Raw genomic sequence first — 24598 nt, 5'->3', positions numbered from 1 at the left:
GCTGTCACTTTGAAAACGAGCAAACATTCGAAAGGGTTCAAAATTGTGCCTTGGAAAGGTGTACAAAGTTAACGGGCAAAAAACCCCATTTGGAGAAACACTGCTCTTTTAAGTTCGTGTCACGTGATTTGCGCTTAAACTGAACAATTTTATGAAATATTACTTCATATTCGGACCCTTAGGCATATTACAAATAAAACAACACAGCGTAAAGTACCCGATTTCTCCTTTGTTCTTATAGTAATCTTGCGCCAAAGTTAAAGACTACTTGTTCACTTTTATTAAGTAGAAAAACGTGTACAAAACGTATGAGCAAATATTCAGGTCATCGTGACGTCATCCCTTTGAAATAAGTCGTGCATCAGGGTCTTTGTTGGCTATTACTTTGGGAACGATCAGAGACTGCAAAGTTACCGAAATTGTCGCTGAAAAACGTGTACAAAGTCAATGGGCTATAAACTTGTTTGCAGAAACACTGCTCCTTTAAGTTCGTGTCACGTGATTTGCGCTTAACCTGAACAATTTTTATGAAATATTACTTCATATTCGGACTCTTAGGCATATTTCAAATAAAATAACAGAGCGTAAAGTACCCGATTTCTCCTTTGTTCTGATAGTAATCTTGCGCCGAAGTTAAAGACTACTTGTTCACTTGTGTTAAGTAGAAAAACGTGTACAAAACCTATGGGGAAAAATGAAATATTCAAAAATGAATATAAAATAAGGGGATGATGTCATCATGACGTCATCCCTTTGCAATAAATCTTGCATCAGGGTCTTCGTTGGCTATCACTTTGGGAACGATCAAAGACTGCAAAGTTACCGAAATTGTCGCTCAAAAGCGTGTACAAAGTCAATGGGCTATAAACTTGTTTGCAGAAACACTGCTTCTTTAAGTTCGTGTCACGTGATTTGCGCCTAAACTGAACAGTTTTTATGAAATATTACTTCATATTCGGACTCTCAGGCATATTTCAAATAAAATAACAGAGCGTAAAGTACCCGATTTTGCCTTTGTTCTTATAGTAATCTTGCGCCGAAGTTAAAGACTACTTGTTCACTTGTGTCAAGTCGAAAAACGTGTACAAAACCTATGGGGAAAAATGAAATATTCAAAAATAAATATAAAATAAGGTGATGATGTCATCATGACGTCATCCCTTTGCAATAAATCTTGCATCGGGGTCTTCGTTGGCTATCACTTTGGGAACGATGAAAGACTGCAAAGTTACCAAAATTGTCGCTCAAAAACGTGTACAAAGTCAATGGGCTAGAAACACGTGTGTAGGAAAACTGCTCCTTTAATTTCATGTCACGTGATTTTTGTCTAAACTGGGAAAAACTTATGAAATATTATTTAATATTTGGACACTTGGGTATATTTGCGATCGAACGGAAGGGAAAATTTAGTCTGATTTCTTCTTCGTTCTGGTAGTAATTCTGGGTCGAAGTTGAGGACTGCTCACGCATTATGCGGGACAATGTGTGTACAAACCCTATGTTGTGCAACAGCGCCATACATGGTTCAATATGGGACAGTTTCTTGAAAATTGAAAGCCCATGCAGGTGTGACCGTAATTCTGCAATAGCGCCCTCATAGCCTGATATACGACAGTCCGAAAACTGTGTGCAATCTGTGTACAAAGTCTATGGGGGAAAATTAATTCTTCAAAAATCAATAATAAATAAACTACTTAAGTTATCACTGTGAATTTCTTCTAGGACCGTCCTTGGATAATCACACAACTATCCTCCAAGTTTGAAATTCTTCTGATTTTCCTAGGTGCCAAAGTGTAGGGGTAGAAAAACTTGGCTGAAGAAGAAAAAAAAAAAAAAAAAAAAAAAAAAAAAAAAAAGGAAAGAAAAAAAAAAACAGAACGATTTCAATACCTGGTTCGGCTGAACTGCCGAACCAGCTAATAACAAATCCCGATGATTTTACGAGCTCCCTTCTGCTTTCGTGGTCATTACTCGAAAGAAAAAGCAATGAGCCAGTTGCGTATTTCAAAAAGTGAAGGTCTTTTGGGAACAAAACGCGGGCATGAGTCAGCGTATGGGTGCGTTTGATAAGCGCGCGCGTAGCTGTTCCCGGAATAGCCTAGTACTGAGCATGCGCCCCACAAAACTTAAGACAGGTGATGCTCTCAAAGAAGAATGTGTGGCCCAACCTCACATGATGATAATAGACAAAAAGCCGACGACCAAAATTAGAAGCCGTTACTACGGGGCCATCCTGCAGCTGTTCGCACGCAGGCGGTGTACGTGTGTGAAATTCGTCATTATAGTAGTCAATTGCCGCAGTGCGCGCAAGTGCTCAGGTTGAGACAGCTATAGCTGTAAATGGCCCCTCGCCCCCGAATGGCGTCTCGTCGGATTGGCCTATCCGCTTCGAGTGGAACAAAAGAGGGCGTGTTTGTTTGTTTGTTTGTTTTTCGGGGTTTTTTTTTTTGGTACTCACCGCATAGGCGCGTGAATGCGCGTTTAACGTAAAGCACGCTGAGTACGCGTAACTAATTTACTCAAGCATGTGTGGTCTTTGCATACAACAGGACGCGTGCAAGAACCCCTGGTAACCACCTGTCTTTCTTTTTTCCCGATTGGGGGTGCACTTAAGCTCGGGGTGGATAGAAAGTCGCCAGAGCCACATTTTAGTCAAACGCCTTCAAAAGAAGCTTACATGGTGTAAATCCATGGGAACCCTGAATTACACGTCTGTTATGATCCATTTGCATGAGGATGCCATACAGAGTGATCGATCAAAACAAAGAGCTCCATTTGCTCCTTCTATATTAAAAACGAAACCTCAGTATCCGCCATGAGCAGAAGCACACCCTCATCGGTTGAACAGAGCCATGTTGGCCGGGTTCATTTTGTTGGTAGCGACGCCACCGTAACGTGTGCATTTCATTGTCGTTCCTGTACCAGCGAAGTGCAGTTCTGACCAAGGGAGCCTCAGTTGCCAGGAAAATTGCGCCCTCTCTTGGTCCAGCTTGGGTTCATTACTGAAATAAGTTTTGTTGGACGCAGTCGAAATACCCACGAGAGGAAATGCTCAGATGGTAAGATTTAGAGCAAAAAAAAAAAAAACTCATGATTTTTATGAGCGCTTTATTTAGCCTTGCACACCAGCCTTTCAGTCCGTAAAGATAGTATAACTAGCAATAAAGATTCATTTGACTAAAGCTTTTATTTTTTCAAATTTTAAAAATTATTGTCGTCTTTGAGATGGTTTTCAATGGAAATTCCTCAACCTGGTCGACAAAATCAAATACAAGATTTGCAGAAAGCACGATGAAGCATTTGAAAAAGTCAGGTGTTGCGAAAAGTTTAGTTTAGATGCAAAGGGCGCCACCGCGCGATGACAACAAAAAAACCTGCGAGCCAGTGTCATGCCTCTCACACACGGAGCGTTAAAAATCATACCAAATAATGGCCGGATAAAGGACGGTAGGGAATCTGTTTCACTACTTTTTAATTAATCTTTGGGTTAAAGGAGTAATTTATATAATTAGATAACTGATCCTTATAAAGAGTGATTAATATTTCGACACCAAATTCCATTCCAAAATCTCAGAATCCTTAACTGTCAGAAATACATGCCATTCCTCAATCATCATCGTAAACAAACATAAATGCGCCCGCTTCTTGGATTCCTCGTACAGGATTACCTTTCCTAAATACATGTACTTGTTTTGTATCATGTTTTCTATCAGAACGGGCTTCCCATGCATGAACCTAGATGGAGATTATCTATGCAGAGATAATAAACATAACCAAGACCGAGTACCCTGCCCAGTGTCTCCACCGGACATTCCTTTGGTAGTCCCACACTGCGTCAATCCACAACATCAGGGCTTTTACTAGTTTCTAATGATTTACTAAAATATGAAAATTCCGGATGTGGCGTCTTGCACATTTTTGTCGTTTCACTGGCCTTCTCATTTTCACAAATGCCAGGGCTTGAAAACTAATCCAGAGAAGAGGTTTTTTTTTCAAGAGAGCTTACGTCAGCTTAGAGTTGCCATGGCGATGCGCTAATTTGTTCAAGGTTGTAGGAAAACCAGGGCACCCTTCAAATTTGGAAAATTTAGCCTTTTCGGTGGTACCTGTCTGTGTGGTGCAAATGCTGCTAGAATGCTCAGCGCGCAGCTACCTGGCTAGACGGATGGGGATAAAATGTCGAAATCCGTTTGGAGGGAATCCAACAAGATTGCCATGTTCTGTACAGCACGTACGGACACTCAGTGTGAAGAAACGTCAACCCTCAAAGATGTATCAATGGTTTCAAGACGTGGTCGTCTCCTTCCTTGGCCTGTGTGCCGTGGAGGCCCACTTTTGTCTGACCGACGCGTCAGCCGCGAATGCCTCGGCGACGCCGGTGTACCTCCTCGGGCTGTATCCGTTCTCAGGCAGCTGGCCCGGCGGCCAGGGACAACTGCCCGCCACGCGTCTCGGCATTGACTATGTCAACTCCAAGAACATTCTTCCAGGATACGAACTGGTTCTGATCCCTCGGGACACAGAGGTGAGTGGCAACCTAAATTTCCAAGAGAAAATGGCTTCAAAATCTGTAAAATTGCTGAGCTATACGTACGCAGCACCCAACGAACTCTAAGAGACTCAATTTCTTATAAATTAAACACTGTATTTAGCGACGAAAGCTTTATTCTGACCAGTGCAGCACTACTCCCGTCGTTCACTTGATTAGTTTCTGACGAGAACCTCCCTCGCAAAACAAAATTCTAGAAAAAAATGCATCAACATTTTATTCCGTTTGATAGCTTCATGATGTAACTGCACACGAAATCTGGCATCAAAACAATTGAGGTTTGCTTCTTGGAAAAGTGGTGACAATAAAATTTGGGGTAAATGTTATTTTCCATAACTCCATCTTGCTCTTTCCACTTTACATGTACTGTATATACTGTGGAAGAGAAGTGATGACTCTGTTGTAAAAATCACCTGACACAGATTTCGGTGGACTTTTTCCCCTTCGGTTATACGGTGCTCTAGAAAGTATATGAATAAGGGGGATTGTAGACGGATTGTTGTCCCATGGAGTAGCTGCAGTCTGAATCATGTAACAAACTGCAGCCGGGCGTGTAATTCAAAGCTCCAAAGTGATTACCTGTGATATCTTGATACACCCACGAAAACCTGAAATGACGAAAAGGCAATCAGGTAAAATATCCCTACCCAACTTACTGCTTGGGTATCCATGGCAACGATTTTACATAAGTCAGTTCTTCCTCATTATCTCTACCCTCTCGAGACTCCATTTAATCGGACAAAAATAAACCTCCGAATAAACAGTTACTTTTGCCCCCAAAGTACCCAATTTATTCCCACATCAATCTATAAGAGAGCGCGTCTCTGCATGGGATACAGCCATCACTTCCTCGTCCAACCCCAGAGGCGTATAGCTGTATACTGTTTCTTGCGTGGGAGTAGTTCCAACGTTTGATTTTGGGAGCGTGGAGACAGAAGGGTTATTCTACAAGAGACGATGAAAGTCGGAGTTCATGCTTGGAGTGTCTTTATTGCTGAGGGTCTCTAACCAGTCCAAGTTTAAGCTTTGAGTGGAAAATTCGCAGCAACCAGGCCTTGCTGATTTCATCCAAACACAAACCACGGAGAACAAGAGCAGAATATGCCGAACGAAGAGCAAAAACCAGGCGGTTGTTCACAAGATTTGTCAGTGACCGCGTTGCGCTTAATTTCTCCAGAATTAAATCAGTGGTATCGTCCGACCGCCGGGTGACCTTTTTTTACCACTGTCAAGTACATTTCCTTCAGATGTACATATATATATCGGTGATCTCGTCAAGCGTCTGAAATTGTTTAGCTGAAGTCATTCTAAGAATTTGAGGAAAAGTGTATCTGTATCTAAACATAAAACTGTAGAAAAATTAGTAGACATCAAATTTGATTTATGTCAACTTAAATTTATTTCTTTAAACTGTTTTAATTTTACCAAAAGGAAACTTATGAATACCAGATAGGGTTAAAAGCAAGCTGCTGCATAATTGAATCCAGGTTTACAAACTGTTATCATAGAAATGTACATTAATCTTCTTCATGAACAACTCAACCAAACTACGTATGCATAATATTCATTGACTAACTTAATTCTTTGAAGGTAAAGTTCAGATTTGTGAAATTATAAAGTGACCTGTTTGAAAATAATCATTTTCTTGATGCTCATGTGGTGATCGATAATTCACCCATCAATAAGGAGTACCGAAGTGTGACATCATGTTGAACCACAACGTGTCGTGTTGGTACACACGCTGGTTCTCGCGCTATAATGCCTTTTGCACGCGTAATTGCGCGGGTGGTGTAGTCATTTCGGGACTCTACCCGCCTTGAGCATAAGTACCCCCGCATCGGTTGAACAGAGGTTGGCCGGTCGGGAGTGTTCAATTCGCTAGTAGTTACGAAACCGTAGCGCATGCATTTCTTTCTCGTTCGTGAACCAGCGAAGTGCAGTTCTGACCAAAGCAATCTCCGTTGCTAGGAAAATTGCCCCCTCTCTTGGTCCAGCTCGGGGCTCTTTGGGATAAAGTATTTGTGTTAATTAACAGAGCAATTACTGTCAGACTTTGATTTATTTTATGGTTACCCAGTTTATAACAAGCTGCGGACCCCAAATCTTTGTGAATTAATTTATTTTCATATTGATACTCGGGAAACCTTTTTTTCTGAAGGTCGTGTAGGCCTATGGCTTGCGGTAAAACAGGATTTTTTCTTCATATTCCGTGATCGATTTCGTCTTAATTGATCTTTGCATGCGGGGAATAACGCCCGGGAAAATTTCCAGAACAGAAGATAACGCCGTTCGTCGTCTCTTCCAGCAGCGTCGTTCCGTGACCAAAGCTTTGAGCCTCAGATTTTTGGATTAAAGTAACACCACCGTGCATGTGCTGTTGCCATGGTAAAATGAAACAGCTGCGTGTGTTGCAAAGTGTTTAAAAGTTTAAGCTGAAGTCCTTGGGTTTGTAATCAGTTCAGCCATTTTAAAAGGGTATTCCTTGAGAGACACACGAACAGAAATTTTATAATTAATCGATAAAGCTTGGGCACAAAAGCATGCAATCCACTGTGATGTAATGCGTTCCACTGTTGCCGCGTTTGGAAAATTAGGCATATTAAGTCAGAGTGCATTCTTCCTGCACTTTTGAATGACAAGTGTAAACGACAAAGCTAGGAAGTGCTTAATGTGTAACAAAATAATTGCTGAAATGTGGTTCAATATTTGCCAAAGGCATGAGAAACTTGGTAAATAGTCGGTCCGTACCTGGCAAATACATTTTTTTCCAATCGCAATTACTTCAAAGAAAGAAAATTTTCTGCAATCGCTACAGGGATCAACTCGCATGTGCTCTGAGCAACGATGCACTTGTGCATTTCACGTGGTTGGAAGTTAACCTCGGTGGCTTAAAATTTTACTTTTTGAATGTTTCTTTTTGGTACCGATGTTACAATTGAAGAGGGGACAGAAATGCTAAGCTTGCAGCTATGCATTTCGCTGTGTCAGCTGTTTATTGGATTGTAAATTTCTGACTCTTAATATAATGATTCAATATAAGGGATCACTGGTGAATTATTGTGAATTTAAGGGTTTTTAGATTATACCAGAGTGCGGGGATTCCTCAAGGTACTGCATTTGTCATGTTGCCTTTCAAATACTCGCCAAATGATGCTGCCTTAAATTCCCAATCTAAATGCTGCAAATGTGTATAACTTTGATGCTTCATTAGGTGGAGTTTCGAAACAAAATAGACTGGTTTCAATCAGAAAGTTGCTTTGCTGGTGTTTCTGCTAGCCATGAGGGTTTGCCCTGATACGAATCCCAAACTAAAAGTACCTGGTGGGCAGTGGTGTGACTACGGAGCACACCCCCCCCCCGCGGAAATCCGTGCCTCAGATGCCCCATCCCCATTTGAAATTTTGAAAACGTTCACAGCCAATGTGCAAGCCACAATTAACTTGCTTTCGGTGCCCTTGTAAACAACGTGTGCGCCACCAGGCGTCGGGCCCCGCCCTCCAACGATGCGCACACGCAATTCAGTTACGCTCGAACGACCCTAGGCCTATAGCCGGCCTTCTTTATTTAAAATCTCATGTTGCCCACATTTACCCGTTGGCTGCGATTCTCTAGCGTACATGGACAGTGAAATGTCGTAAAATTATTTTCATATGAATGGTTCCCTCTGTAGTGATAGCGGCTATTGATGACAAGCCCTAGGGCCTGGTCCCAAACGGTCGACTGGATAGTCCAAACCATCCATCATTGGTCGAACTGAAGTGAAGCATGGTCGTCCCTCTAACTAGTTGCTCCTGCTAGGAGATTATGGTTGCTTTATTAATTGTGTGTGTGCAGTGTAATGGAGGCAAGGGAACTGATGTTATGTATCGCGAGCTTTACAACCAAACAACGACCAAGATCATGGTACTTGGTGCTGGATGCTCCATCGTCACCCAGCCTACAGCGCAGGCGTCACACCACTGGAACCTGATTCAGGTATGTAAATATGACTCAATAACGCGGTACCACTTCGGCATGCCTGGTTACCAGTCCACCGTCTTCAAAGTACATGTATAAGGATATTCATCAGCCGTGCCTGCTGCATGGTGATTACCCGTCAAAGCGTTAAGAGAGACTTAAAGGAACTTATCTGACAGGAATTCTGCCGATCTTAATTATGTTAACTGAGACGACACTTGTTTAAACACCTGTCGTAATGTACGCTTTCTTTAGTAGATATATAAACTGTTAAACACTCTCTGTTAAAACAATTATGGATTCAAAATTGGTATCACTGATTATAGATTACTGACTAATTGAATTTGTTCAACCTCACTTTATCACTGATCCTTAACAATCTTCCGCACTTTCAGCTGTCTTACTCCTCGGCATCACCGCTCTTGTCCAATCGAAACCTTTTCCCCAAGTTCTTCAGGGCGTTTCCCCCCGAGACCGTGTTCAACGCGGTCAAGTTTGCAATGCTCAAGCACTTCGGCTGGAAACGAGTGGCCACACTCCACCAAACTATCGATTTGTTCTCCTTGGTAAGAGAATATTCAGTTAGATTTTGTAGCTACAAGCGTTCGATGTCCTGATCATATTTTCACGGCTTATTACGATTCAATGTTTTGCCAATTAGTAATGCGCGCCTGATACACATCTGTTCCTGCTCAGCGGCAAAAGTTTGCCTTCCAGAGCAACACCAAAGGACTGGTTATCTTCTTTGTCTTTTCTTCATTCCCGCCTGCAAGTCTTCCTCATAGAAAAATCATATCGATTTCTACTCAGGTGTTTTGGCTTGTACCAAGAAATAATGCTAAAGAAAATCACGCTTCAAACAGCTAGATAACTCTTTAGAGGTGAAAAATGAAATCCAGCAGTTTTAACTGATAAACAAATTAAAAGGTTTTTTGTTGTTTGTTTTTGGTTTTGTTTTTGACTCAACACTTATTTTTCACAGTGCAGAGTATATATCAGATTAAACTAAAGGTCAATAAAAGGAAGGTTTTTACTACAAGAGTGAAAATTAAATAAGACCATAAGACATTGAAATAAAAGGGGGCAAAAACAGAGGCATATTCAGAAGACAGTCTTACACAGAAATGCCTTATTTAGACAGGAAAAAAGAACCAGACAAGGATGACTGACAACAGATTATACATGAAAGAAAGACAATTGCAGTTCAATACAGTCAAACAAAACAAGGTCAAAAACAAAACAAAACAAAGACGAACTAACAGGCTTAAATGTACCAAAACTGGAATTACCAAACACTGCTATTTTGCGTTTCCCATGTGGTGATAACAACAACAGCATTCTTCCAAAGTAACGCTGTGAACCATTGGTCAGGGGCGGATCCAGGATTGTCCGGGGGAGGGGGGCGTGAACTTAACATTTTAGGGTCGTGGCTGTAAAATTAGAGGCTGGGTATTCCGAAAGCGAAACTGGTGTTTTTTACATCTGTCAAATTTATGGGGCTGGGGCCCTCCTTTTTTTCTTTCTTCTCCCTCTTTTTGTTTTCTTTAACATATTATTTGTTTTGTTTTTGGTGAAAAAAGGGGGCGTGCACCCCCACGCCCCCTGGGTCCACCCCTGTTGGTATTCCAAGTTGGAGAGAGACAAGCAGATGGGACTTGTCGTGCCCACACTCATAGCACAGAGCAAATGGCTGGATTCAAACCGCTCACCCTCCGATTACAAGCCACAAAACCGAAATACATCTACCACTGAGCCACACTTTCCCGGAAAAAAAACTTGCATTCCTGGATTTCTTTTCCCTAATTTTCAGCCAACTGTTGCTTTCCTGGATCAAGCTAAAGAAAACGGAATCGAGATAATTACATCTGAAAGTTTTGCCGACAACCCCGACATCCAAGTGTCGAATCTGAAGGTAAATTACACATACTCAAAAATTGACACTTGAACAGAACGTGTGCTTAATAATAATGGGCCAATTCCATAGCACTGCTGAAGCGAAAAATTTGTTTAAGCGTGAAAAAACCTTGCTTGACAAATCAGGTTACTAGCCAAAACTTCTTGTGATGTATATTGTTTTGGAGCAGTATTTACCTGTCTTTTGGTTAGCATGAGCTGGTAACCTTTGTTTATTAAGCAAGGGTTTTTCATGCTTAAGCAAATTCTGTGCTTAAGCAGCTCTATGAAATTGGCCCCAAGTTGATTAGGTTACATTTGTGTTAACTTTAACAAAAATTCTGAATCAGCCTTTTCTGGCCAACTGTCCAGGCCACACTTCACAGCACGCAATACCACTGAAATGAAATCTCCCTCATAATTTGCGTATTCTTCCCCTAGAAACAAGGCGCACGAATAATCATCGGTAATTTCTACGAGACCAAAGCGAGGCAGGTATTCTGCAAGGCTTACAAAGAAGGCATGTGCGGCAAGAAATATGTCTGGATCATAACCGGTAAGTGCCATTCAGGTCTCTCAGACCAAGTCATACTGTAGATAACTTCATCCAAACTAAGCACCCGTATTCGACAGTTACAGATATCCAAATAACCGATGATTGGATCGTTGGTATATGTACAGTAGGTCTAATCTTTAGATAGTTGTGAAGTACCTTTGCTCATCCATCCGGCTCGTGAAGTTTGAGATTTCAGAAGAAACAAAGTAGAACAAAAGAAAATATTGAGGATTTTCAGTAGTTGTTTTTGACGATCAGCGTTCAATTTACACAGATGTGCGCGAAACCGCGCGCACCTTCGAAGTCTTTGAACATTCTGGCGTTCATGAATTTGCCAAAAGAAATACCCAGATTCGAAAAACCACACGTCTCCGAGGAAATGGTGACCGTACCGTGGCACGTTACGTAACGTAAAGAACGTCTATACAGCCGCGTGCCAGCAGTATGCGCACGCGTTTCTGATATTTCCTTTGAAAATAGAAATCTAAAATCAGTAACAGCAATCGGAGCGTCATGAGTTGGGTTGATTAATGGCTGAACTGGCGGACTTCAGATCTTCAGGAGATCCATCGAAAATTACACTGATTTTGAGAAAATATGTGATGGCGTGACGTGAGTTGATTATGTCTTCTGTCTGCACAGAAAATAATGCTCGCTTACAATTCGTATGTTTGGCATTTTAGGCCTACATTGTTTATTGCAAAATATAAAAAGGAGTTAGGTAAAAATATCTTCCTGTCAACTTTCTGAGGAGATACAATGGAATCATGCCACAAATGCATGGATTATTTTTTGTAATCTTGACTGAAAGTGGAGCACAATTTCCCTACACCTTTCGAAAAATTAATAAAACGCAGTTTCCTTGTTATGACTATGGAAAGCAATATTCATACGCCATATATACGCCATGTATTGCCACATCATGCTGATGTTGCACCGTTATGTCAACCCACAAGTGATTTGTGCGAAATGAATAGCACACGTTTAAATGGAAGTTTTCGGTCGTAATTCAAAGGATTACTCTGGAAAGTATTACGCAACTGACGAATGACCGGAGAGCAGAGAGTGGATCCAGCAATACATGTCTGTGTTTGGCGACAGTTGCATTTCTTCGTTAATCAACGAGGGAAATATATTATGATTATTTCAGGTTTCAAACAGAGTTTACAAACAAGCACAGAAATCATGACAGTGTCTGCTCTTTTTTACTTCACAGTTACGGTATTTGCCCAAGCTGACAGACGGCTGGCAACTGTGCAAATTTTACGTAGCTACCAAAGCACCTAGTAATTAATTTAAAAAATAATAAGACTACTGGAAAGTACAACCCTTCTAGTTAAAACTAATGGGCAAAATGTTTATTTGAGGTAAAATCTGACGCCAGCCAATGGTGATATTTCTGCTAATGATATGCAATATTATTGACGAGAGCTGTCAATCAATGTGATAAAATTTCGATACATTAGATATCTCTTTTCCCAATTGCACGAGTCCTGGATATGTGTATATACGGAACTAAAATACAGTTTATGTAGAAAATAAGTTATGCTAAAAAGGGTTTTCTCTCACCTCTACCGAAAGTCGGTTGAGTTGTTTGATTGACAGGTTTCCAATTCAAGCGGCAATGTTTATTGTTCCAACAACAAACACAACGGCTACTGAGCATTGTGTCTGTAGCCGTTGTGTGTATATATAATCATAGGGTACAGTAGCTAATTGGTTATTGCTGGTGTTCGGGGTTCAGAGAGAGTTCAATATCTTTGCATTTGTAAGAGCCTACATGGCAACATACCTGTAATGGCTGTAAACTTTCGATAATTTCATTATGTTGAGAAGTGCCAAGCACTTGGGGTTTTCTGGGTATAAGTGAAAGGGACCATAATCGTGTTACGTTTTACGAAGTTTTTAAATGGCAAGGCACTTGCGTTTCATATCATTTTATCAATATGAAATTCCTGCATGTGTTTGTACATTGTTAGTTGGAAAGCTGCGCAGATAAACCCCCTTGAAGCTGGAGTCCTTTCCTTTAAAAAATCATCTTTTGAAAATTTTGCAATGACTTCAGTTTTAAATTACAAAAGATTTGTATGACACGTTTCATTTTTTTATTCTGCCTTGTGTCTGACAAAATATTCTGCAAACTGCTTTTGGAAAATCAGTAGATTTTGTCCACGTTGGCATTTACATTTTATAAAGCTCGGAAATATCAGCCATTTTATAAAATTTCAGGTTACACAATAATTTATATCAGTGCGATAGAAAAATGAATAAAGTAAACCGAGAAACTGGGAAAGTTTCTTCATCTTGATAAAAGTCAAAGCTTGAAGCTCTGTAGGCTCTTTAGCTTGGATGGCGATGTGTCCATAGAGTACAGTACCATGCATGCATCGACATCATTAATATCCGTAGAGCACGTGACTTTTTTCATAAGATTAAGTTCTCATATCCCACCCAATAGTATGGTAAAATAGGGTGACCACGTTGAGGCCATATGTTGTATCAGAACCAGCCCATTAACCTAATCAAATTCTTTGGTTGAATGTGCTAAATAGCAGAAGGTAGTGGGTTGGGTCCAAAACAGGGCGACCATACGTGATTTTTTTCTGTGGTAACTTATTTTATGGCAACCATATCACATCAAAGATTGTTTTCACTCAGAAGACGAAAATACACCGCGTACGTAAATAAAAGCCTTTAGTTTTAGAGGTGGGGGAAATTTAAACCCGAGAGATAATGTTGCGGAAAAACCCAATGGGGTTCAACAGCGACTGGAAAATCCATGTGTCGGCGCGACTGGGATTCGAACCCAGAGGGAAAGAGAAGTATACCCTACACCAACCTGACTCCTCCAAGCTTGGAACTCAGTATTGAGTACAAGGTATGTTAGTTATTCCATTACAGCAAAAGCCCTGAGTTATAAATGTCAGTTTGCTGTCAATGACAGGATGGTACAGTCACCAGTGGTGGTTAGGGGAACATGAAGACAGCAAACACGACTGTACAAAGGAGGAGATGTCGGAGGCCGTCCGCGGTTACTTCACCACCGACGCACTGCCGCTAAGCCTTGCCAACGCCCCCGGCGTAGCTGGTATCGTGAGTACAACATCAGACACGTTGAAAGCTTGTGGTGCACTTACGCTTAAGCGGCGATATCTTCCAGACCTTAAACGTGTATTGTATCGAAGGTTGCTAGGCATCCGTAATAGTTATGCGTTATCCCTATGCATTTTCCTCATCAGCTTAACTGGTATACCAGGCAAGATATGGGACGGAGGGGTACCCTTCTTACCTGTCCAATCCCTATACACACTCTAGACTATCGTTACCTAACACATCACCCCTCGAAGTCTGTAACGAAATCCTGAGATTCCAATCAAACAATGGCCAACACAAAGGCGGGGGGGTTCTCTCCGTCCCATATTTTGCTTTAAATGCTTACTGGACGACGACTTACCTTTGGACTGGTTTTGAGCAGGTGAAACCATTTACTCCCAAATAGACTCAAAACATACGCTGTTGCATGCAAATACGGTCACTGTGGAATCCACTCTAAGAAACGAAATATTTCACCGAAGAGCAAGTCCACCTTGCTCATTCAATGTAACTGAATTACACATAACCTAAGGGTGTGTAAAGACCACAGAATTATCAAATGATGTAAATGTAAGGTGACAATTTGAAAATGCACTTATTCCAACAGACGACAGCGCAGTTTCTGGAGGAGTACAGAGAGTATGTTGGTGGGCATCCAGAGAAGTTGTCCGGGTACCAGGAAGCTCCGTACGGTTTCGACAGTGTGTGGACAATAGCACTTGCGCTACAGGAGGCGGAAGCAAGACTTCAAAAATTCGGTGGGTTATTCTTTGAGAAACAGAGAGAGGATGTCAATTATGATCTGTCATCTTTGATGTCAAGCTGTATCCAAAATCCAACTTGGCTTCACTTGGGTTTTGACCTCGGATTTTTGCCGTTGCGCGCCCTGTAGGCCTAATTAGGCGGAGCTTCGAAAAGCAATGCGCAATCCATCAGGTTTGTGAGAAAGGTACAATTCACGATAACGATCCATCGGAAAGATTTCCACCTTAACTGATGCCAGCGAAGACATTCTCATGGAACCTCATCTTGAACTTGCAGCTAACGAATACGAGCATTATCCAGAACAAACATGAACTGTGGGTTACGAAAGACACTGGTGAAGAACAAAAAGATCAAAATATGTAAACGCATCAAAGGGTTTATTAACCTGAAGTGAAGTGAATTTTAAACAATGTCTTTAATGCGGTTAGGTCTTTATACAAATCGCTACAATGAAAGTAGTATTAAAGTAAATATTTGAAATATCAAATGCAAGGTCCCTTTTGACATGGGAGATAAAGACAGGGACGACAAAATCTTTAAAACAGGTAATCGCTTTTTGAAGAAGCATTCGCATTAAGATTTTGCCTTTACGTTAACAAGAGATTTCACATGCTGCAGCAAACCTTTATATTCCGACATCCATCATGCAATACCTTCGAGTCAAAATATTCACACTAAGTGCAAGCTAAAATTCTTTATTCAGTTAACCAAAATGCAGCAAAATATTAGCCTTATAAATATGGAAAATATACGTTGGGGTCGGTTACCAACTTTGCCACGGAAGCTGAAGTCTACGTGCGACATCTAAAATAATTGAAATTCGTGAATTGTGGCGAAACTTGAGAACTCCTTCCAAAGAGCAATGGATTTTAATTAATGAGTTTCTAGTATCAGGACATGTCAGTTTTTATATACTTTCAAGCGTCATTTTGGTGGGTGGATTTTGTTTATGTGAGTGATACTGATGCAATTCGATCTTGCTGGTGGGTGAAACCTAACCATGTCACAGAGCTCAGACGGAAGTAATTTTTGTCACTATTAAAGGTCAGTCCCGGGATAAGACGACTCTTCTCATCAGGAAATACTTCGAATTGTAGGCCAAACCGTGCATAAAATCCCCTACACTAAATGCAGGCCACTGAGGCAAACAGCGAGGATGCAAAGTCGTTTAAACTTGTCGATCCTTCTCTGGACGCGGGAATATTCTTTCTCGTGTCAGGATGTTCGTTTACCCGTCTTTCCGTTAGCAAAATAGCCGCACCTCATATCCGCATTTCCAAATGTCACTCTTTATTTGAGACTCAATATTACGAGGATTGATTGCCGGATACGTCAAGCCTGGCCGGCCGATATAAAACGAAATTGCAGGTCAACTTTAGTGCTACACTCAAGCTTGAATCTGTAATTAAGCCAAGTATCGATCATGCTCCGCGGTTCGTAAACGACCAACGGTGCTTCTTGTTAATGCATATTCAAATTAGTTTTCTCCAAAAAACACAACCTTCCGTATTGACATTCATTTACAAGCTTTCTTTCCCTATAGGGGCATAGGCTGTAAAGCCTTTAGTAATGAAAATGCCAATTATCCATTATACCCGGTAGTTCCTTAACGGTCAACGGTGCTTCCTGTTAATTGTTTTTCGAAATTAGTTCCCCCCCCTAAAAAACACCACAGGCACAGTAAAGGAACAGGCCCTAAAGCCTGTATAAATGAAAATGGAAAACATGACTACGTCTGACACTGGAGAAGCATGTTGATTCTGTTGCTATTCACGGGAGTGCTTCATTCACGCAGAGAAACCCCTGGTTAAGTCACCTTTCAATGGTATGTCTTGGTATGTTGAGTACACAGGCACTGAGGCTGGAGGTCCCCCCCACCACGCATTGTCATGTTTTCCCTATGTCAAAAGGTTGTTGGAAGACCCTTTGAAAGAAGCATCGACCATGTAGGGTCTTATTTCGCGAGCACGGTTAAGGGCAAAACAAAATATATGGCTTCACCAACGGTGACAACTACATTTAAAAACTCATCCCTCCCCTGTACGAACTAAATTCCCCATGAATGTACAACCTTGGGCAAGCTCGATACAATGGTTCGACCAGCATCGACAGGACAATGGATGGTTTGGACCACCTATAGCCAACCATTTGGACCCAGGCCCTTGGACAACATCGCATCGCTGGTTACAAACAACCAACAGAATTTATCAGTATGGAGGGTACCATTCCCCTAAATAATGCGCGAGATGTTATTGACCATGAACGCCGCGAGAGTCGCAGCAAACGGAAAAATATGATTAATGGTGAGATTTTACAAAAAGAAATAGTTCGACTACAGGGCCTGCTTGTTTCATACGGATCCGAATTTCGATCAGTGATCCGTCGTTGGTTTACTGAAAGAAGAAGCTACCCAATAATGGATGGTGGAAACCAGCGTTAGGACCACTGTTCAAGATCGAGATCCGCGTAAAACCAATTCCAGACCCTATCCACCCTGAGTTAAAGGTCACCCCCAAGCGGCAAAAGAAGGACAGGTGGTAGAAAGTTTTCCAAGCGGGTTCTTGCACGCGTTCTGCATGTACGCAAAGACCATCCGGTTCGTGAGTGACTTCGTCACAAAGGTGGATCCGCCACGATTTGCAGGCTCTCATTTGACAATCGCTGAAGTTGCCCGTTAACTTCGGTTCCATGTAAACGGCGATCAATGCATGTAACCCCTATGTGCAGTGCACGTGTGCAGTGGCGTGGTTTAAACCAAAGATCGTATAGCGCCGAAGGCGCAAGATGAATAACTCTGCCCAAAAGGTGTAATTACCATGGGCGCCATTTGAGCAAGCGATACGCTTGCGCAGTTTACGGTAATGCTTCGACGCAGGCTCACTAGATGCACGTGCCTGCTGCGGCGCCTGCGCATTTGCATTAGTGTGCATTGCGCAGGCATATCGTTTGCTCAAATGGCGCCCATGCGATTACAACGTTTTACGTGTATTCACGGTGAAGTTCGCCATCTTGCGCCGCTACGCGGCGCTATACGATCTTTGGTTTAAACTGAAGTGACGTCACACTTACGAACCGGATATATAGAGTACCGAAGTGTGACGTCACTGTGAACCAGAAAGTGCAGTGCAAAGGAATGAAGTACGCAAGCGTGTTGGTTCATGCGCTCATGCTTTTTACACTCTAATTGTGCGCGTGACGTATTCACTTCGGTACTCTATTATATAAGAAATAAATTCGTTACGCGTACTGTGTGCTCCGCGTGAAACACGTCATTGACCCCATTATAAACGCGTGCCTTTGCGGTGAGTACTATAAAAACACGCCTTCTTTTGTTCCGCTCGGAGCGGATAGGATCATTTGAGTGTGACTCATTGATCTCCATTATAGTCTATATAATGGAAATCAGTGGTGTGACTGTACTCATGCGCGCACGAATAAACTAAAAAGAACGCACGAACTTGCCAATGTAAATTTAGGAATGCAAACTTCACACAGTGCACTGCACAAGTGTGCAAATTAGGCGTGGCCCTGTGAAGGAATGGAGGGCAAATTCACAAGTACCTTCTTTTTCTGCATTATTTTTACTGCAACAATGTTCTTCACACGCATTATTAAGTGATGAGTTAATTCAAATCAGGATGCTTGCACAATACCTCAGCCATGCATTTCGTTTGCAGGCTGAAGCTGATGTGAGATTTTAAGATAAACCTAAGCATTCATTGTTGAACTGGTTTTAGATCCGCCCAGGACGATTGCAGACTTTTCATACGAGGACGACGAGATGGCAAATCTATTCTTTGAAATAATGAATGCAACAAACTTTGAAGGCGTGTCGGTAAGGAATCAAACTTTTTTTTCAGGAAAAACGGCAGTGACCATCATGCAAAAAAATCCCAGTATCAAAATTCTAACAATAGCAACCACAAACCAAACTACATTTATGTGTGTATTAAAAGTGCCTCCATTTTCCGTTCAATATGCAAAACACATTTAACGTTACTTTCAAAGCCGTACTTTTTATTTTAAAATGGACTTAATGATAGCCAGAAACGACCAACCCGCATCCAAAACTAAGTACTTTGACCTCGATACTAACGAAGAATCAGACGGAGAAATAAGCTTTTTAGAGATGTATATGGTAAATCTACGGCAGTATATACTTTGCTCGCATTTTTATATTTTCCTTTTACAGGGACCTGTACAATTTACATTCGATGGTGACAGAAAGGGACTGATGCAAGTTGAACAACAGCAAGGTAAGATGTAAACTGAGCTGAATTTTGACTCGGAGGGCGTTTAAACCAAGTCAAAGGGTCACGTGGTGTATGTAGATTTTCTGTGCAGCAGAACTTTTATGTTAACCTGAATATTTTTAATTTTCGTTTTGCAATTTCCAGGGCATTTGGTGCCTTTTTGTTTTCATGCGAACACCAACTTACACTTCCTTTGGAGTGGGCATATTTGTTGTTTACATTCTAAAACGTACCTCAACACACACAAAAATTATTTCATGGAAATGGAATCAAATCAAAACCGAGTACCCCTATTCGTCAGGAAAGTGGAACATTATTACAAAGTGGTTTGGTTTTTTTCATTTTTCTATGAGAAAGAAAAGCCAATAGTTTACATTATTAATGAGGAACAAAAGGCTGGACACAATGTGAGCCCAACCATTCCAAAACCGGGCTGAAGAATTTGAGTTATTATATAAAAAAAAATTCCAATACATATATTATGAACACACTCTCCAACTTTCACGACCATCAATGCTTTTTGCAGACAAAGTTTTCACTTTGAAGTTTGAAAAGTAACAGTGGAGGACAGGATTTGCTAAACGTCAAAATAGCCTACTTCGGTCTGGTTTGGGAATGTTGGGAATTTTTTTTCTGAAGTCGAAGTCGTGTCATAGACCCTTCACAAAAAAGAAATTGCTTTCGAAGGAAATAGTTACAAGCACTCACCGGAGGCTTGCTGTCTCCGGGGTTTTGTGAAAAATGAGTTTCTGATCCTTGATTTTTTCTATCCCCTTTTTAGATGAAACTGAAGTCCGGGTGGGGATTTATCATCCTTCATCCCTGGAAGAGAACAAACTTGAGTGGACAAATGATCCACCGATTGTCTGGCAAGGTACGTTACTGGCTGTACATTTTTTTTAAAATAAAGTAATGAACCTGTATTGAGCCGAACATTATCTGGCTTCAAAGGGCCTTTCAAAGTTGTTGTTGTTGTTGTTGTTATGGTGAAAAGTTAGTCAGAGGCTACCAGGGGATTAAGGTAGAATTACTTTCGACACAAATACATCCACCAGGCCCTTTTGAAATAATCTGATTTCCAATTAATGTTATAAATCACATGAATCAATGAATTTCGTGGTCGTTTCCCATTTGCACAAGTCACAGAGCCTCCATCGAGTAGGCACAAACACTCTTAAAAGTAGTCAACCTTCCATCAATACGGGCGATTCACAATAGTGCGCCTCCAAGAGTTTGAAACGTGTTGGCCAATCACAATGCGTGAAATCTGTCGACCCTTTCCAAACGGGCATTGGGTCGACAGATTTCGCGCATCATGATTGGCCAGTGCGTTGCAAACTCTTGGAGGCGGACTGCTGTGAAAAGCCCGTATTAATCGTTTAAGTTGTCGATGGTTGAACCCTTCTCAGGGTTTTACTGTAGGGCTCAGCATGAAAAAGACATGAACTTTTTACTCTAAATTTTGCACATGTCACTACAGGCGGCAAGCCCCCGGCTGATTCTATCCAAGAGAAAGAAATACCACAAACCATCTCACACGGTCTGTTCATCGGGGTATCTACGCTGGCAACAGCGGGTATCCTGCTAGCGTTAGGATTTCTAGCCTTTAATGTGCGCTTCAGGAAGAGAAGGTACGCCTTTGTTACCACCAAATCCGTAGGAAATTACTTCATACGGTCGATTTCGAGGCACACTGGCATATGTGTACATTTTGTCAAGATTTCTTCATTCAAACTTTATTTTTAAAGCCTATGACGCGACTTTGCTGGATTTTACGTGCGTACAAGTAAATAAACCCGCACTTTTGAATTGACCAAAACACTGTGATCTTAATTCTGGTCTTCCACGACGTCAAAATATTGAAATTCTGTTTCAGGAAACCGGTGAATGCTCCTAATTTCAGATTTAATTGTTGATTACTTTTATTTGATGGGAATCCATGTTGACATCCATGTCTGTTTTTGAAGGGTCAATAGATCAGATTTAAGTACACGAATAACTTAACATGTCATACAATAATACCCATTGTTTTAATCACGTAGTTTCATTAACAACAAAAGTGTATAAGAACTTAATGGGTTTCTGTTGCGAATACTGCGCTATGAACCCACCTGAAAAGATCACATGTGGCGTGTTATTTTTTAACCGATGAAATGTGACCTTTAAATTTCGTAGTTTTCATTAAATGTCCAAATTATCGCCGTGATAATCCGTGATTCAATGAGCTAATCGAACTGAAGAAAAGTTTAAACTTAATTTGGTTCCCAATTATATTCCAGATGTGGGATATGTTGACTTTTTTGAGTCTGTCACTCGCATCGTGAATATCCCATTCTCTATATAATCACATTCAGGGGTTAGTTCCTAAAAGCTACAGTACGAAATCCGTTTTCTTGATAAATAATTCAATCAAGTACTCGTGTCATCCGGCGAGGGACGTGTAATTTTTTATGAGTTAACCTTTCAAAAATAGACCATTCATTTGTTTGTCCGCATGTCTGTCTTGTTAAGGTCATATGTGAATGCTGTCCTTTTCGTTGAAAAAAGTCAGCGCCGTCGAGAAATGATTTCGGGGGCGCTTAGACTGTTGGTGAAAGAATTGATGTGAACTACAAAAAATGTTGGGATTTCCGGAATTAGAATGTTCTATTTTTTTTACGAAACCTCAAAGAAATACAATAATTAGATCTTGGTAAGACCAAAATGCCTCCCTGCACATTCAAGTGGGTGTAGTTGCTTTTTCAATTTAAATCATTGGCGATTTATTTTTATTTTCCGAGTCAGATTTATCAAGATGTCTAGCCCGAAAATCAACAACCTCATTCTTGTTGGAGGTATCCTGATTTATGTGTCAATCTACTTCAACGGTCTGGACACCAGCAGAGTTCACTTTGATTCCTATGTCTCAATGTGCAAGGTACGTCTCTGGTACAAAACATAAGACTGACTGGTACCTTCACTACAGGCCTTCATTATTCCTTCCGTCAGCTTGTGATTGGGAGCGTTTAATGCGTTGAATGACTGTTCTACTACATACGTCATCATACACCTCCGTGTGTCATTTGTATGCAGGCAACAGTGTGATACACAATACGAAGTATAAATCTGCCAAAGATACTTAACAAAACGTTTCGAACTCTCACTGCAGTCACGTCATGGAAAGTGTGATACAAAATGGGTTATATGTGGCACAAACCAATCAAATATCAGTTAGCATTCCTATGTCCTCGTTCTGGGAGCATGGCGCAAAATTCAGCTGTGACGTGCTGGTACTAAATATTTAGTTTTTAACTTGCGCCATTATGGACATTACGTAATTACGAGCCTGGAAGCGATATGTCTCAACGATTGTCTGCCAATTATTCTGTGGCGAAATCTCCTGAACTTTCTCGGACTGACTGACGACCAACAAAGTATATGTAGTCTAAAGGCTGAGGGACGCAAACACGTTGGGATGGAAATACTCTGCCGAGGGAATGACAAGAGTCACTGTTCTCGTTTATTACAGGACACCTTCAACTGTTTATTGAAGTTGCAATACGCCTTACTCCCTAATGTGCAGACTGAATACTCCTCGCTGTTGAGCTAATTAAAATACTAACAGTGCAAAACAGAAAATGCAGTGTAATCTGGTACAGTACTGGTATTAAATTAAATGTCTAAGAAACAGTCATGACAGTCACACTTTGATCAGACCATGACGCAGATTTGTTACCGTACCAATTACGTACACTCTTTTCACCACAGACTGTGATTACTGAATCTAAGATTTTTTTTTGTATTTCAGGCCAATACATGGTGCTTGGGAATTGGCTTCGCCATGGCATTTGGCGCGATGTTCAGCAAAACCTGGCGTGTGCATAAGATTTTTACCAGCAAAGCCATGATGAAAACGGTAAACTTTCCGAATACGCTAAGTATTTTCCCTAGACAATCGCACACTTCCGGACGTTTGGCTACAAAAAATAGCTCTCTGCACTTACTACCCCGATGAAGGGATACGAAATGAATTATGACCGTCAACCTTGAGATACGATTAATGATTAATGAGAATCACCTGCCAAAATCACATTCAGACGTAAGGCTAATGGCTATTACGGCATAAGGCTAATGACAATGCTTAGCTTGTCAATGTAAGGAGATGAATTACTGGACTCCTTGCAAATTCCAACAGATTGGGCTGTGGTCATCAATGGAAGGTTCAGTGCCTGGGATAGAATCTGCCTGCTCGCGATTTTTTTTCCGGAGGTGGTTGAGGGGCAATTGTCATATATGGGCGTGGTTAACTGCAAGCTCGATCAATCACGTGGACACTTAGAAACTAAAGTTCGCAGGTAAATGTTGGGCTCTACTTTTCTATTACAAAAACATCCCCCAACCAACTAATTCCCGACAAGAACAAAAATCATAACTGCACACATGAACCTTGCCGCTTACAAGTGTCGCGCTTTTCTGAGCTACCGTGCGACTCGACCAGAAAAGCAATTTTGTTGTATGTTATACTTAAAAGTTTGTCCACCCTATTTATGATAATTGCCCCCAACCCCTTCCTATCAAAAGTACACATGCCCAATTCAACCTTTTAGACTCAACCCCCCCCCACGGAAAAAATTGCTGCCCACTCTGGTTACGCGCATGCAAAGTGAAATTTTCCCCTTGATGCACACAACGCGGCAGCGTGCAGACTTGGGGCAGGTGCACAGCAGAAATGGTGTTCAATCTGTTCATACTCTCTTGGTTACCACTTAGGGGCACAATGGAGTCCACAGACACGTGAATCATCGAAGTAACAGTTTTCTTGGTACTCCTGACTACACTGCATATTCATGAATATGACCAGTCTTAAAGACTAGCCGAGAACATCTTATTCCCTTCTTAAATTTGAATGAGACAGTTCGGTTTTCCAGGAGTACATGCCTCAAATCAATGGAGTGCGTCAACAGTCATTCCAGAATAGTCATTCCGCGATAGGCCGGTCTATCAGGGCAGCCGTACAGTGAACGTAGTGTTTTTGTGTTCAAATAGCTTTGCTTTTGAAATACCGAAATACACAGTTTCCTGTGATTTAAAAAATACAATGACTCTTGTTTTCAACCTTCTTCCACGGTCTTCAAGAGAAAATGTGATGTTACTCTGAGGGTTAAATACATGTATTTGTTCGCAATCTGTGTGTATTCTTTCCAATTTAACAGATTATCAAAGACTACCAGCTATATGTGATGGTTGCTGTCCTAGTCCTGATCATCACTCTAGTTTTGATAATTTGGGAAGTCGTGGATCCACTGCAGATAGTTGAGAGAAAAGGAGCGAGAGAGGTGGGTAGATTAGTACGATCATATTGCTACATAGGGTGATGGATGTAACCGACCACTATCCACTAATTCATTGATCAACAAGGTAGCCATTACCACCAATCCGCAGAGTAACAGACACTAATCCCAATCCATCTACAAGTTGGCTAACTAAAACACCCAACCACCAATCTACTGATCACCACAATGATCACATTATACCATTTAATCCACTAAATAG

General features: G+C 41.2%; 1 protein-coding gene across 1 annotated transcript in view; it reads left to right on the top strand.

Annotated features, from left to right (window-relative positions):
- The window catches only part of LOC110975331 (gamma-aminobutyric acid type B receptor subunit 1-like), a 36700-nt gene that overhangs the window by 8362 nt on the left and 3740 nt on the right, over positions 1-24598 (top strand). Inside the window, exons 2-14 of the mRNA XM_022227729.2 lie at positions 8384-8524; positions 8902-9072; positions 10317-10418; positions 10841-10955; positions 13900-14048; positions 14656-14806; positions 18551-18648; positions 19006-19069; positions 19848-19940; positions 20547-20697; positions 21851-21983; positions 22854-22961; positions 24259-24381. Of these exons, the coding sequence (XP_022083421.2) occupies positions 8384-8524; positions 8902-9072; positions 10317-10418; positions 10841-10955; positions 13900-14048; positions 14656-14806; positions 18551-18648; positions 19006-19069; positions 19848-19940; positions 20547-20697; positions 21851-21983; positions 22854-22961; positions 24259-24381 (1599 nt within the window). The remainder of the gene's footprint in view (positions 1-8383; positions 8525-8901; positions 9073-10316; positions 10419-10840; positions 10956-13899; positions 14049-14655; positions 14807-18550; positions 18649-19005; positions 19070-19847; positions 19941-20546; positions 20698-21850; positions 21984-22853; positions 22962-24258; positions 24382-24598) is intronic.

The sequence above is a fragment of the Acanthaster planci genome, linkage group LG02 (assembly GCF_054643075.1).
Source record: "Acanthaster planci isolate LZ-2023a linkage group LG02, COTS_SCS, whole genome shotgun sequence".
NCBI lineage: Eukaryota > Metazoa > Echinodermata > Asteroidea > Valvatida > Acanthasteridae > Acanthaster > Acanthaster planci.
The sequence above is the reverse complement of the archived record's forward strand: the minus strand, read 5'-3'. Positions and strand labels throughout refer to the sequence as shown.